A 15,189-nucleotide genomic window follows, 5' to 3' on the forward strand; every position below is an offset into this window, starting at 1 on the left:
TTGCAGGCTTCTATTCTCTAGAATTCTGTTGATTGAACAATACATATGTGTCCATGCTATAGGAAATTTAAGGTGATCTAATTTAATCTTCTCATAACATCATCAGATTACAGTATCTCTACCAAGATAATTAGGAAAATGAAGGAGGATAGTTTTGCAGTGAAGGACAGAGCAAGAGTTTATGAGATCCGTTTCCACTTCTGTCTCATGTGACCTTGACTCAAATGTGATCCAGCTTCAGGTTGCCTTATTTTCTCTGTGGTAGCAGGAAGCTAGCATTTGTAAGGAGAGGAGAATTCTGAACAAAGATGCTAATGTGCTAATTTAACTGGTTTATTTTTTTGTAACTACCTACAGGTGGGCAATCAAGTTTCAAATACGAACACAGAAAAATACTGCGGAGAAAGGCAGAGTTAAGATCGTGCAGCGATTATAACCAGCAAGAGAGCCCTACTATGCATTTATCCTAAATGGTTGGTCTTCAAATATGAGTGGTACAAAGTGTTCATTCTTTTAGCCTGTTTAAATTCTTTTGTTGGCAGAACACGATCTTCAATTCACAAGACACTCATCTATGGATAAACTGGGTTACATCTTGTTTGAATGAACACCATTTGGCTGCAGTTAAATATTTCCTCTCGCTCATACAATGCCAATCACATATGGTAAATCAAAATTGAAAGTAAAAAGGGTTTTAAGCCCCAGAAAAATGACATGATGATGGCTTTGCCACAGTGAGTATTTTCAATGAGCATTAAATATGCAGACCAAATGTAGTTTCATGGAAAAGCCATCTCTGAACAGCTCTGTCGTGTAGGCTACACACATATACATATTTATATATAACTATGCACATACACATATGCATGCACTGCCCAAGTTAACAGAAGTTACAGGCTATGCTAGCATAAAATATAAAGTTACCAGTAATTTTCATACCAGAGACAACACATATATAACTTAAGAATAAACACAGTAACCACTGTGAAAGCAAAATCATGCTAAAGGAGTATGTCATGGCTGATTATTGCAGTTTGTGATAACTGCAGAACAATGAGTTCATTCTTATTCAAGGAAATGTACTTCCCCCCCAGCCCCCCCTCAGAGCCCCCAGGTGCTCACAGTTGTATCTACAAATTAAAGTAACATACAAAAAGCAAGAATGACCATGATTTTGGTGATGACTATTACAGTCAGAGCATGAGAAGTCCTTGTATTGAAGTTAACAGACTAGAAGCTATAAAACAAATGAGTTCTTCCCTGTATTGAGTCTCATGTCACTCCTATCTGGCCAGGATGCAGCAACAGGAGAGCTTACAGAGCTAACTCTGGCTACTAAGTTGTGCCCAAGCTAAGGCAGGAACGCTGCCAAGCATTATTGAGGAACACCAGGTGAACAGGTTTCTGTGGAGCTGGCATTCAGTGGTGGCTCGCAAGCTCAAACACACCAAAGCTGATTGCATGCAGCCAGACACACCTCTACTGTGCCTCCCCCTGGGTCGCTCGCACAGAGCTCCCTCTCACCCCACACCAGGGGAACTGCACGTGGAGGATTTGTCCTACTCATACAATCTCATGCAACCCTGGTCCTTTATTTCCATTCTGCTGTCCTGTTTTCTTTTCTATGCTGCTTTTTCTTATATTTTTTACCCCAGTGTAACTTTCCCACGGAATTACTGCACAACACTGCTTTCTGATGAAAAGTTGTTGCTACCAACTATTGAGAAAAACACTGAAAATGCTTGAAAAGTTTGTTATCCCTCCAGCACTTCTGCACTAACCCAGAGCCTGGGAGCTAACACTCTCCATCCTATCAGCACATCTAACTGTCACTTAGCTCATGCTTTTGAAACGTACCAAACATTAACATTGAACTTATCGAGGATTTCTACCAATAACAACAAAACAAAACAGGGCAGAGTCCCTATTAGTAGTTTTAGCAATCACCACTTCAAAGACTTTTAACAAAACACATACATTAAACAGAATCCAGCACCAAGTGAATTATAGTGCAAAGAGTAGCAATGCTCTTGCCCAATACTGTTGTGCTCATCTAATCATTTCAAAACCTCAGTGGAGTTTTGCCTAACAAGTTTCTGGGCAGCTTTTGTCCATCTGTTCTTCCATTGCCCTTCTGCAATACTTGCTCCTTTTTTTTTATCCTCAATATGAAATTTTACTTTCCTGGTTTTGCCTTTATTTCTGCTTTTTCTACATCTTCCTCTCAATGTAAAACCATCTCCTCTCAGTGGAGTCTCCATCTAGATTATCAGTTTCCCTCCTACTTTCCTCTCAGTTAACATCAAATAAGGATTTAATATTTAATAATGCACATTCTGCATGTGCAGATGAGAAGGTGTGATCTCACTTACCTTTCCACACGGAGTGCACACTGTTTTGCCCTATCCTGCAGTGCCCTATCCTTTGACTGGTGCAAGATGAGAATGATTCCACTTTGTCTTTCAAGAAAACAACTAAATGCTGGGAGAGGCGTTTGTGTGGGTCTCCCACAGAGCTGAAGTATTTACTTGTACTTGCATTCACTTTATAAACAGACACAATTAAACACTTGACTTGGCTACTGAAGTCAAACTAAGAATTGGCGTTTCCATTCTAAACTGATCCTTTTAATATTAAAATTCAGAACTACACTGTGTTTTGGGTTTTTTTGGGGGTATAAACAATTCTTGTTGAAGAAGTTCTGTTGAAAGTATTGTCTCTTCTCTTTCCTCACTGTGTGTATACATACAAGCATCACCAGAAAAGGCCACTTTTACTTGGCTTCCAAATTTATGATGCACAAATACATGCACATATGAGCAACTTTACACAACACACATTGCTATGCTGCAAAGGGTGAAAAATTCACAGTGCAAAATAGAAAGAAGGCTTCCCCAAAGTAACCAGTCTAGCTCCTTGCAGGTTTTAGACCTTATTTAATTATCAAAGCAAATCCTGATGGATGTGACTGTTACTGTGTATGCAGTCATTGACTGTTTCAGTGAGCTCTTTTTCTAGACACGACAATCCTTCCTTGTTCTAGAACGAGCTTGAGAAGAGAGGTAAAAAGGAAGTTGTAGGATGCTTCTCATATATTATAAGATTTTGACTGATTTTCAGAGTAATTTTCAAGTAGAATGACCTTATCACTCTGGAAGCCCCACCTAAGAAAGCAGAGCTGAGTCACATTTTCTGGGTAGCCAAGAAAATAGAATGTTTCTCCCTCATTCTCCCTAATGAAAACAAAGCCACACCCCCAGGTTTCTTCCTCATTACAAAATGTAGGATCTGTGGAATGAGTTGACTGCACAGAGCAGGCCGACATCCAGTGCTACTAACAGTGTCCTGTCAGGATAGGGACTTACTAGAAGCTCTTTTGAAGTTAACAGGGTTTTAGTTCTGGGAGGCTGTAAGAGTATCAGCTGGCAAATTGCCCTTTCCCACCAAACTAAGGAAATTCAAGTTCATCTGCAAAGCAATCAACCTCACAATATACAGCCAGTTCGGGAAGATCTACAGAGCATCAGTTTCAACACTGGAGAAGCTGAAGGCTTTCAATACAGGATTAAAAAAGAATCAGACTAAATCATGCATTACCAATTTCACACTGCACAGAATTGTTTTGGTTGGAAAAGACCTTTAGGATCATCAAGTACAACGGTTAACTTAACACTGCCAAGACACCATTAAACCACGTCCCTCAGCATCACATCTATATATCTTTTGAATACTGCCACTTCCCTGGGCAGCCTGTTCCAATGCTTGACATCCCTTTCACTTCCCCTTGTTCTATCACTTGTTCCTTGGGAGAAGAGACCAACATACAGCTTGCTACAACATACTTCCAGGGAGTTCTGGAAAGTAAGGTCTCCCCTGAGCCTACTTTTCTCCAGGCTAAACAACTCCAGTTTCCTCAGCCACTCCTCCTAAGACCTGTTCATCTTTGTTGCTCTTCTCTGGACCTGCTCCAGCACCTCAATGACCTTCTCGAAGTGAGGGGCCCAAAACTGAACTCAGTACTCAAGGTGGGGCCTCACCAGTGCTACATACAGGGGGACAATCACTTTCCTGGTCCTGCTGGACACACTGTTCCTGATACAGGCCAGGATGTGATTTGGTATCTTGGCTGCCTGGGCACACCACTGACTCATGTTCAGCCAGCTGTCAACCAGCAGCCCCACATCTTTCTCTGACAGGCAACTTTCCAGCAACTCAACCCCAAGCCTGGAGCATTCACGGCGTTGTTGTGACCCAATTGCAGGACACAGCACTTGGCCTTACTGAACGTCACACCACCTGCCTCAGCCCATCGATCCAGCCTGTCCAAAGCCCTGAAGATCCTCTCTACCCTCAATCATATCAACACTCGTGCCCAATTTGGTGTCTGCAAACTTACTGAAGGTGTCTCAATCCCCCCATCCAGATCATTGATAAAGATGCTAAACAGAATTGGTGCCAGTACTGAGCCATGGGAATACCGCTTGTGACTGGCCTCCAACTGAACTTAGCTCCATTCACCACCACTGCTGTAGGAGATCAGGTTCATCAAGCAGGACCTGCCTTTCATAAACCCCTGCTGACTGGTCTGATCTCCTGGTTACCCTGTATGTGCTGCATGATGGCACTCAAAATGATCTGCTCCACCATTTCCTTACACAGGAGCTTGTTGAATGAAACTTCAGAGTACAATAATCAGTGGGCCATACCCCACAATACAGAAAAGGGCTAGAAAATTAAAAAATCAGGACCAGCAGCCCTTTTCAATTTTGTTTCCTGTGTCACCCTCTTTATATGTTTCCCATCCTGGCAGTATGCTGTTTGCCCAGTTGAGCAATGCATGGTTTTCCATTATTGTGCTTGTACAAATACAGAAACAGCCTCCACTTCTTATAGTGTCACTGCTTGCTTGATAACATGCAAAGCTGTCTCACTTTAGAAGGATCACAAAGGCAGAGTTTCCCAGCTTATGTGGAATGTTCTTACGAACTCAAGCAAGTGGAAAGTTTTCCTGAGAGCAATTTGAGGTAAGTCCTAGTCACAACAATTTTTCTATAGCTGAATTGTGGGCATTCACATGCCTCCTCTGTGAAGGATCTGAGTTTCCTCCCAGCTCTAAAACCCTGTTTCATCTTTGTAGGAAGGGATGGACCTCTACTCAGAACAATACTTCCCCTCTTCCCATGAACATCTGGCAAATTGTCACAAGATCTGGGGATGAGACAAACCTGGAATCCCTCTGCAGTCTTTCCTTGTTCAAAAGGCACCACTACCTTCTAGATAGCATTTAGCTGGATCCTGCTTTGTTTAAAGAAAGTCTAAAGGAGAACAATAACAGAAACACCACTTGACCTAAGGCTTTGTCATATTCTAAAAGAAAGGGGAGGAAAAGAGGCTCTCTTCTCCCTTGTTTAGCTAGTTCAGGCAAAGTTAGTGGAAACAGCAGACAACAATATTAGACTTCGCACTGGGGGTCTTATTTGGGTTGTAATTTTGGCAATTTTCAATCAAGTCTGGGCTGCCTATTCAGAAGGCCGAGATGCATCTTGTCAAGACTTTCACTTGAAGGTCACTAAAAAGATGCAGTCCATAACAAAAGGAATCATGCAGTGTTGCTGCAGCAGGTGATTTACCTCTTCAAAAGCACCAGTGCCACCTTAATTGAAGGCTCTTGTTGAGGGTATTATCCAGATTCAAGAACAGTGGACAGAGAGAAATAGCTATACCCTGGGATCAGACACTTTTCCAAAACTGGGGCAGAGCAACTTGACCTAGAACCTAGAAAAACAACATATTTACTACAAGCTGCAGGAGGCTCCTCTTTGTTTCTAAGATCTGTGGTGTAAGTTAGAGAAGCTATAGTGCAATCATATAGTCTATTATTCTAATTACCAAACTAATCAAGGGCGTTGGAGTTAACAATAGCATTAGGGCACACCATCAAATAGTGAAATGGAATGAACAATAGAAAAATGCAGACTATTAGAAAACTAACAGTAATTATTAGTAATGATAAAGCTTCAGAACACAAAAGCCAGAGAAAGGAGTTAGGAAAACTGCAATAAGAAACCTTGGTGAGAAGCTTTAAAGTTAAAAGCATTTAGGTTTGCACTTAGTGTGCCAGCAACCACTGCTTGCCTTGTGTCCATACTCTCTGTTTTAATGTTAGAGAATGAAAGATGTTTGGAAGCTTAAGACCACTTTCTGATTACTTCTAGTTGAACTCACAAACAGACTGGCATTTAACATTGGCTTCCTAATGAAGCATGATAGGTTCTTACACTGCACTCACTTTGCTGTGAGCCTGTACCACTGAAAGAAATAACAGGTCAAGTAAAATACACAGTAATAATTTAAACAGATGTTGATGTAAATTCCAGTGGGAAGAAAATCTTTGTTTTGATGTATATGCTTTCTTGGAGCTTATTTTTCTTATATTGTGCAACTGCTGTATTTCAAACACTATGAAGAATGAATTTTAAACAGTAAGAAGTGGTTCTGTGAGAGCCTGTCAAAGAACTGAAAGTCCTGACTTTTAAAACTTTTTGCTGCTTCATAGGATACAGGACCTCACCAACTATATCTGACCTTTTATCTCACCCTCGACATAAATTTCACTGTATTGATGCAGTCCAAATTGCATAAACTCCTGAGCCAATTCTGTACCATTTCAACAGGAAAAGAACACTCTTCAACCTTTGTAATATTATATATCAAAACGTTCATTGGGCTCAGTGCTTCAAAAACAACAGAGGGTTGGGAAAAATTCTTAGCCACTTTTAAAGCTTTTAATTTCACCTCTTACATTTCTTTTCTCACTGCTACAATGGGATCAAGAAGATCTGCCCAGGAGAAATGCTCCTGTAGTCTTAGGGCTGAAATGAACTGCTTTATAAGGTGAGCGATCTGGAGTATGATTTCTATGCCAGGTTAACAGACTTACATGACTTTCTGTTGGAAATTTTCAGTGGTTGAATCTGCACTTCTGGTCTTCTTAGTGCAAATCTCCTATAAAATGGGAGGTGATAGGGGAAAGACACAAACTCCTCAGTTTTCACTGCAAGTTTCAGATTAATAAACACTTAACATCATGAGACTATTGCAAAATATCCAGAAGATTTTAAAAAGAAATTCACTTAACGTAATCTATTCACCATGCTAAAAAAAATAAATCCTCAGCCTCAAATTTTTGTTAGTTCTCCAAAACCTGCTGCAGTTCCTATTCCTGCAGAGCACATCCCTGTGAATGCAGATACTGATGTGCTATTTTCCATATGTTTTTCCTTTCAGTCTGGATCAGTGATATCCTATCAGTTTTTATCATTATTGAACCCAGCCAGACAAATAAGGAAATCTAAAGGACAGGAACAGGTTTCCAAGTTCAGCTGTCTTGCTGCAAATGCAGGTTTATCATACCCATGTAACTAGGAGCATTACTTATGTCAACTATGCTAACTTAACACCTTGGCAAATGAGTGCCTTCTCTTACTACCAAAAGGAATGAAACTGTGCTTCTCAGTAGCTCACCTCTCCTGGAAATGCTTTGAAGGGATCAAGCCTGCTCTGGGATTGGCATCACCTTCATGTTTGGCCTGCCACCAGGTTGCATCATCCTGGCTCATGATCTGAAGGACATCTCCTTTTCTGAAAGCAAGTCCAGCTTCTTTACAAGGAATTGCTTTATCCTCATTAGGATCATAGTCAAATAGGGCTCTGATAAACATCTGAAAGAAACCATGTTCGATCTTTATAATCAAAGCATTAAATCTAATCAAAAGGTATTTCCCTTTTCTGCTTTTACTGTTCAAAACTGTTGAACAAAATAACAGGAAGCAATAAACATTTATTGCTGTAAAACATCCTCATAGAAGTCTAACATTACAAGTTCATATCTGAATGTTAAATTCATTGCTTCTGCAACCACCATGAAGTAAAGTCTCTGTGGTTCAAAGTTCAAGGCAATTAGGACTCTGCAGGTGCATAGTGTGCCCATATGGGGGACAGAAGAGAAGATACTTTTGAACCAAGGCTCTATCAAGTGTATGATGGAAGAAAAGGAGTACCTGGAAGCAAGTCAGGCCCTCACAGAAGATGAATGATTAGCTATATGATCTTCACAGCTGCAGAGTCAGAGCTTAAGTACGATGTTACACTCACTTGTAAATCCAGCATGTGAGTAGTGAAGTGTACAATGTGCTACACGTTGTCACGTGAGGAAAACAGAGTTGGGAATCATAAATCATATTTTTTTGTTCTGTTATCCAAGCAAACAATATTCATCCTCAGCACAACAGTTCCTGGAAAAGCTTCTGGAAAAGTCTTGCCTACCTTGCCTTCCTTCACTGGCATTTCTTCCTTCACGCTAGGTATAATTTTAAATGTAATTGCTCCTTGAGACTGAGCCTGGTGAATATTTGAAGAGAAAATGCACTGAGATTAAAGCTGTAACATTTCAAAGAGATCTTAAAAGAAAGTATAATTAATTTTTAAAGACTGAAATAGAATTAAGCTATCCTCTCACAATCATGCTCCATAGAGTTTGACAGCTACACTATGCCAAACTTCACATTGAAAGATCAAAATGCCCACTTGAAGTGCTTGGGTTTATTTGCCTCATTGGTGGGCAGAGACAGATTGTTAAAAACTGGGACCTGCGTGTTTCAGAGGTCCCACTTCTGCACTGAAAGCAGGAGCAAATGCTATGACTAAAATATATGCATAATAGAAGCAACTGCTAGACTCCTGGCACAGTTCAGACATCCCTGGAAAAATCCAACTAACATTTCATTTTTCAAAAACACAGAAGATAGAAAAATTCAAACAGGCTTATGCCATATTTATCATATAAAATCATTGGGGGGGGATTTATGCTTTTGGCAACTTAAAGAAACTAGAAAAGAAAAACATATTTGAATAGTCTACGTGCACTAAATGGAATAAAAAGAGCTCCACTATAAATCTTAAAACAAGTTAGCCATCATCAACCACCTCATCCATTCATCTTTCCCTATATCCCACTTAAAGTGTGTCTGGCTGCATGTTACTTATTAACCGCAAGATATTCCCACTGCCTCGGTGACATTTTGCTGCTGAAGGAAGTGCTAATCAGCTGGAGCCTCTGCTTGCTATTGCATGTGGCTGACAAGTTTCATAAAACCAGGAGAATGCAACAGCCAGCCAAAGATTCTGGCAAAATGGAAACAGCCCTGTCCACTACCGGGCGAGACACACTTGTGCCGGCACGTCTGCGCTCCAAGAGCTCCCTGTTTGACAAGCAGCAGCCAAGCTCTGATTTCACCAGCCCTAGCACTGGAGTCAATAATTCTGTTACTTTTCAAATCTGCCCTAACTAGCTTTTGATGTTTATATTGCACCTCAAGGAGATAAATGAGGAAATTGTTCACACCTTTCCTAGTGCTATTGTGTTTCTAGAGATTTTTAGGTATTCATTTTTGCTGGAAAATGTTTCTGTAGGGAACACAAAACCATAAAGGAAGTAGGAATATTAGCAAGCTAACACTAGAAATTAATCATCAGGGTTACTGAACCAAAACTGTGAGACAGGCACTCAATTCAGCAGGCCAGCAAGGTATTTATGTATATAGAACTGCCTACATCATGACCTTCATCAGCTTCTTTGCTGTAAAAAATACTAATGATTTCATTAAAAGGCTAAATTCCTTAATGTGCAACAGTGCTCCTTAAGTGAGGAATTACACTGGCTTCAGGGACTGTAGTGCAGAAGGCTGCAAAGAGAGTCAGATATATGGCTCTATACCTCCAAACCATACAAAACATAATCTTAATATATCACTTATGGAGTCTATCAAGTACATGTATCGTGATTTAATTTCCACATGGAACTAGTGTGTTGCTAATTAATGCATTTTAAACAGTTTAAATTCAAGAGCTCACGGTGTGCCTTAAAAACTGAGGATTATACACTGAGGTCTACCAACATTCTGCAACATATTTGCAGTCATATTATCATCATTAACTCTTTACAAATAATATGCCATTGCATATTCCTGTAACATGTGGAAGATAATGGTTTAAGAGACAGGAAATAGAGGTTTGTAAATGCTGGCACTGGAAGAAAAGTCATTATTGGAGAATATAATTTTTTTTTCTAAGGAACACATCAGAAATTGAAAAGTCCAATTATTTTTTCTTGACTCTCCTAAATTACTTTTCAACTGTTTGCTATTTACCAGGATGTGTATTATTTCTTCAGGTTTTTTGTCATCTACAGGAATTCCATTGACTTCTCTCAGTTCATCACCAACGTGAATAAGACCTACGGAAGACAAAGAGAAGCTGTTAAACTGCCTACGCATCATACAAAAAATACCTTTAACATTTAGGGGGGGGTTCTCCCTTGATCATCCACTTGAAGCTCTAATTTAAAAGCAAGAATATATGGTGAACATGCCAGCTACTGTCCTCAGAGATAAGATGAGATGGTTGGTTTACTCCTCTCCCTTCCTTCCTCCTGAAAATTAGTACCATTCCTCTATGACTTTTCCAGACTAATAGGCAGATGTTTGAAAAACGTCTGTGCCAATTCTTTTTCTAAGCCTACTTTCTTACTGCTACACAGCTGCAAGTACTGCAAAGATCGCTGAGACTGCTGAGTGCTAATTTGTGGCACAAATGCTTGCTAAATTTAACTATATATATACACATCTATCTAGATTTACTCCATTACCCCATTATCTTAGTGTGAAAAACTGTCTTAGATTCTCGTCAGTGAAAACAGGCACTTCAGAGTCTAATTCAGGTTCTCCTCCTCAAGTTCTTGTAGTCTTTGAGCATCCCAAACTAAACAATGGCACTCAGGGATGTGCTACTATTTTAAGAATTGCCAGCTGAAACTCCAAATGGATGTCCTAATGTAAAACAGTACAACCATCCCGAGTTACTCCATCAGCAGGTTAGAATCTTGGCATATCCCATAATTTCTAAGTGGATGTCTTCAATTGGAAACAAATAATGATTAATTAATTAATGAATCAGTGTATCTGCTAACTGAAAGATACTTGATTGCAACTAAATAGGAGGGGGGGAAAAACTCAGCATAAATACTTTCACCAGTATTGAAACACCACTTTGAAAAACTGTCCAGACCCCAAAGAGTTTTGTAACAGTGACAGAGTTCATTTCTACAAAAGAAGCCATTGTAGCTCATCTTGTTCCAGGTTCTGGAACTTGTATGGCTAGTGCCAAACAGCAACATCTTACCACTTCTATCTGCAGCTCCTCCACGCATTATCCTGGCCACCACAATTGCACCAGTTTGTTCATCCCTTTTAATAGTTGCTCCCTTGGTTAAAAAACATGGAAAAGGAAGGAAAAGGGAAAAGGGGGAGAAAAGGGAAAGTAAAGGAAGTGATTTGGTTAATTTCACCATATCTTTCATTCTCAACACTGAAAAAGGTTTGCTTTATAAAGCTACAAAAGGTTGTCATCACATCGATGTGTGAATAAGCCAGAAATGATACTTGCTCTTGAAAAGAGACTACAAAAATATGTTGCTCTGTTGCCATCCTCTTAAAAAGTGACTTCTTTTTCATTACCCATTCAGCATTAACTCATGCATTCTGTATGGACACAGCTCTTTGCCTCCTTTTTAATTTTTTTTGTGCAGCCACTCATCAGCATTTTGCTTTACAGAGTTATTAATAAATGAAGACAAATTTGAGAGTTGCTCCTGCATGTGGGGGGATCACCTGGAAGGCCCACGGGACAGAAGTGCAGAGGAGAGGAACATTTCCTGAGGTAGCCACGGCCGTTTTCATATGTTACACAAACACAGGACGAGGCATTCAGGGTAAATGACATCATGTAGTTGAATTTCCAGCAAACAGCTGTCTAGATGAGAGAAATGCCTTTGTAACTAGAACTGCAAGGGTGAGCTGAAGAGAGGCACAAGGTGATGGGGAAGGAGCAGGCAGCAGTGCCAGTGAGAAGGAAGGGATGAGGAGGCACAGAGCTGCTGCTTTGCAGGCAGATGGGAAGCAGTGAGGAGAGAAATGCTGGACCTGCTCTGGTGGGTGGAATTCCCAGAATAAGAAGGAGGATTTTAGCTAGATAAACATACTGTATAATCATCTCCAAAAAGGTTATTTGATCCAATATTTAAAACAACCACTAACAAGAAAGATCACAAAAAAATGCACCTTCTGGCCAATCGCTTTTTACTTGCCTAGAATTACTTTGCCATGTCATTAGCCACCTGTGATAGGCTCTCTCTTGGTCAATCAGCAGAGAGATGTTGAGGGCTCTGACAGGTAAAGCAATTTGCTGGAAATTTCCATTGTGATCAGTGAAGTAACTGTTTATACTTCACCTCTGAGTATGGGAGTGGTTAGACTGCCATCGGAGAAGCGTTGTGCTTGAAGTAAGGTACATCAATACTTCCTACAGTCCCTTAATTAGATTGTTTTTATAGCTACCTTTCTCTATTTGCTTACATTAAGCATGAACATGATTTCTAGCACTACTTCAGTTTTTCACTGTTTCATAAAGCTGAAATATGTGCAAATGAGTAACAGTGGTGACATTTTACTACCATTAACAGTTTAACTGACAGCTGTGGTGGGTTTAGGGTTAAACTTGTTTCCCTTTCCCTCTACCTCTGAGATAAAAATACAATGCAAGACATGAACACCAAAAAATGGGAAACAAATTACTATTTTTTTAACATGCAAATTACAAGTAGGGCAAAAAGAGAAAAATTAGAACAGTCACCACACATTCTTTTTTGGTTGAAACTTGAACAGTAACCAGCCCTCCTCAGCAAGACTGCTGTGCTGTGTTTATGCATTTTATTTTACATCTTAAATTTATTGGTATTAAATTCTATTCATAAGCAAAGTAATTCTGCAATTTACCAACCTTCTTATGTGGTTTTTATTATGTAATTACACCAGGAAACATTTGTTTGTGTTACAGTTTTAAATGAGTCTGAGAGTTTCAAAAAGATATTTAACTGCAGCTAGTCTCACTTTAAAAACACACAATTAGACTTCTGTGCAAGAAGAATCACATACCACCAGGAATATGTTAAGCAAAGCATTAATGCCTCTAGCCTGTATCTCAATAGTAAGTTCTGCCCTTGCAGCAACAGATATTAATTTGAAGTTTATTATTAATTCCTTGAAAGTTACTCTGTTGAAAAGTACAAAGCCTCTTTTCTCTGACTATATCCATCAAAACCAGAAGAAAACGAGCATTAGGATGCTAGAACCAAATATAAATGCAGGATATTTCCACTATATTTTTCATATAAAACAGAGGCTCCCCTAATTAATCAGGGAAAAAAAAAAAAAAGAAAGAAACTTGAACAGAAAGGCTTTATGCCTTTTACCTGGAAGTCAACACTATTACATGCTACTGAAGGCAGAAGGATTTCTGACAGCCTTCTACTGTGACCACCCAGCTACCTCAGCCCTGTGCTGATGTCTGAAAATGGGTACTTCGTTTCACTTTGTTTTCAGACAGACGCTGAGAAAAAAAAACCCTTGTGTGCAATCAAAGCCCACAGTATTGACCCAGACAGCATCTGGAAGTAACAACAAGGCTCTTGTCCAAGTGGAACGGTCATTTCATACTCAATGTCATTATCCCTACTGGCACAAAATGAGTTTTCCTAACACAGATTAGCCAAATTTGAAAGATGCCAGAGTAAAGATAACAGGTAAATTGGAATTTTTAAACAAAGCACAAAATCAAGTTCCCATTTACAGGGAAGTTATTTAACCCATGGTAGCTTGCTGTCACTAACTCCTTTACAGCAAATGCAAAATGCATGGGCAGACTCATGAAAACCAGTATGAGTTTATGTATTTTTGTTGTACTTACAGTACACAAAGAAGAAAAAAAAAAAGTTTCTTTAAATTCCCCTTCCCTCCCAATTTAGAACACTTAAGAAGAAAGCAAACACAAGTGGATTTCTTTTCAAAAACCCAGAGAGCTGATTTTCTGAAAAAGCAGCTTCTCTTGTACTGCTGCCAGCCCTGCTTAAACTCTGAGGTATATATAATCTGGCAAGATTTCTCCTTATGAGATGTTCAGCTCCAGTACTTTCAGTTACATGTGCAGTGCAGCTCCTCATTTAGAGCTTTAAAAATGGAAGAAGGTTAGACTGGACCTTGAGAGCTGGAAAATATTTTTAGTGCTGCTAGCCAAAAGTGTAAGTTACCCTAAATGAGACATATACAGATGTAATAGCATAGCTCAGTTTAAAATACTTTTAAAGGGAAAAATAAGGAGTTTGGGAGCCATATGGTGATCAGACTGAGAAAATGTTTAAAGGTATACCATGCAAAAGCACTAAAAATAATATAAGCCCCTTCAGCAAGGCTCTTTCACTGGTTTTTGGGTTGGTTGGGTTGTGTGTTTTTCATTTTTAGCACGAGAATCACACTGATTGGTGAGCATCACTTAGGGTTTCACAGGTGGGACCTTTATTTATCCATATAGCTGCAGGTTCCAGAATATAAACATTATAAGCCTTGATTTTTAAAGAAAGACAAACTAGCCTATAAAACAAACTATTAATAAGACAGTTTGAAACATCAGTAATATTTTTGCATACCTTTCTGTTAAATAAGAGCACATGCAAGTGTTGAATGCAAGTACTTCAATAAGCTTTATTTTGATGAATTCTCTATCAAAAATGCAAATACAAATATCAGTTACTTACCTTATGGTGAAGAGTTAGTCAAAACCAAACTACACACACTAAAGCTGTCCCTATACCCAAATTAGTCCCTATAAAATTGGGGGGTTCATTCATTACTAAGAATCATAGAATCCTAGAATGCACTGGGTTGGAAGGGACCTCTAGAGGTCTGAATTTGACAAATTAACTTTCTGCTTTCATGAAGAAGCACTGCTTTTTATAGAACAGAATCACAGAATGCATCACTTTGGAAGGGACCTCTAGAGGTCATCTAGTTCAACCCCAGTACAGTAAGCAGGGACATCCAAATAGATAAGGTTGCTCCGAGTCCCAACAAACCTGACCTTGCATGTCTCTAGGCAGGGGACTCTGCCACTTCCCTGGACAACCTGTTCCATCATTCCACCACCCTCACAGTTGAGTTCTTCCTAATGTCCAATCTAAATCTACCTTGCTCTAGTTTAAAACCATTGCTGCTTGTTTTAATGATACAAGCCCTTGTGAAA

The 15,189-nt window shown here is 39.5% G+C and overlaps 1 protein-coding gene across 1 annotated transcript in view; it reads right to left on the minus strand.

Moving 5' to 3' along the window:
* The window catches only part of MPP7 (MAGUK p55 scaffold protein 7), a 140,307-nt gene that overhangs the window by 24,237 nt on the left and 100,881 nt on the right, over positions 1-15,189 (minus strand). Inside the window, exons 7-11 of the mRNA XM_054171197.1 lie at positions 11,239-11,320; positions 10,209-10,294; positions 8,326-8,400; positions 7,525-7,721; positions 6,941-7,005 (exon numbers count right to left, since the gene is read on the minus strand). Coding sequence (XP_054027172.1) covers positions 6,941-7,005; positions 7,525-7,721; positions 8,326-8,400; positions 10,209-10,294; positions 11,239-11,320 — 505 coding nt within the window. The remainder of the gene's footprint in view (positions 1-6,940; positions 7,006-7,524; positions 7,722-8,325; positions 8,401-10,208; positions 10,295-11,238; positions 11,321-15,189) is intronic.

This window comes from Dryobates pubescens, chromosome 21 (assembly GCF_014839835.1).
Source record: "Dryobates pubescens isolate bDryPub1 chromosome 21, bDryPub1.pri, whole genome shotgun sequence".
Classification (NCBI taxonomy): Eukaryota; Metazoa; Chordata; class Aves; order Piciformes; family Picidae; genus Dryobates; species Dryobates pubescens.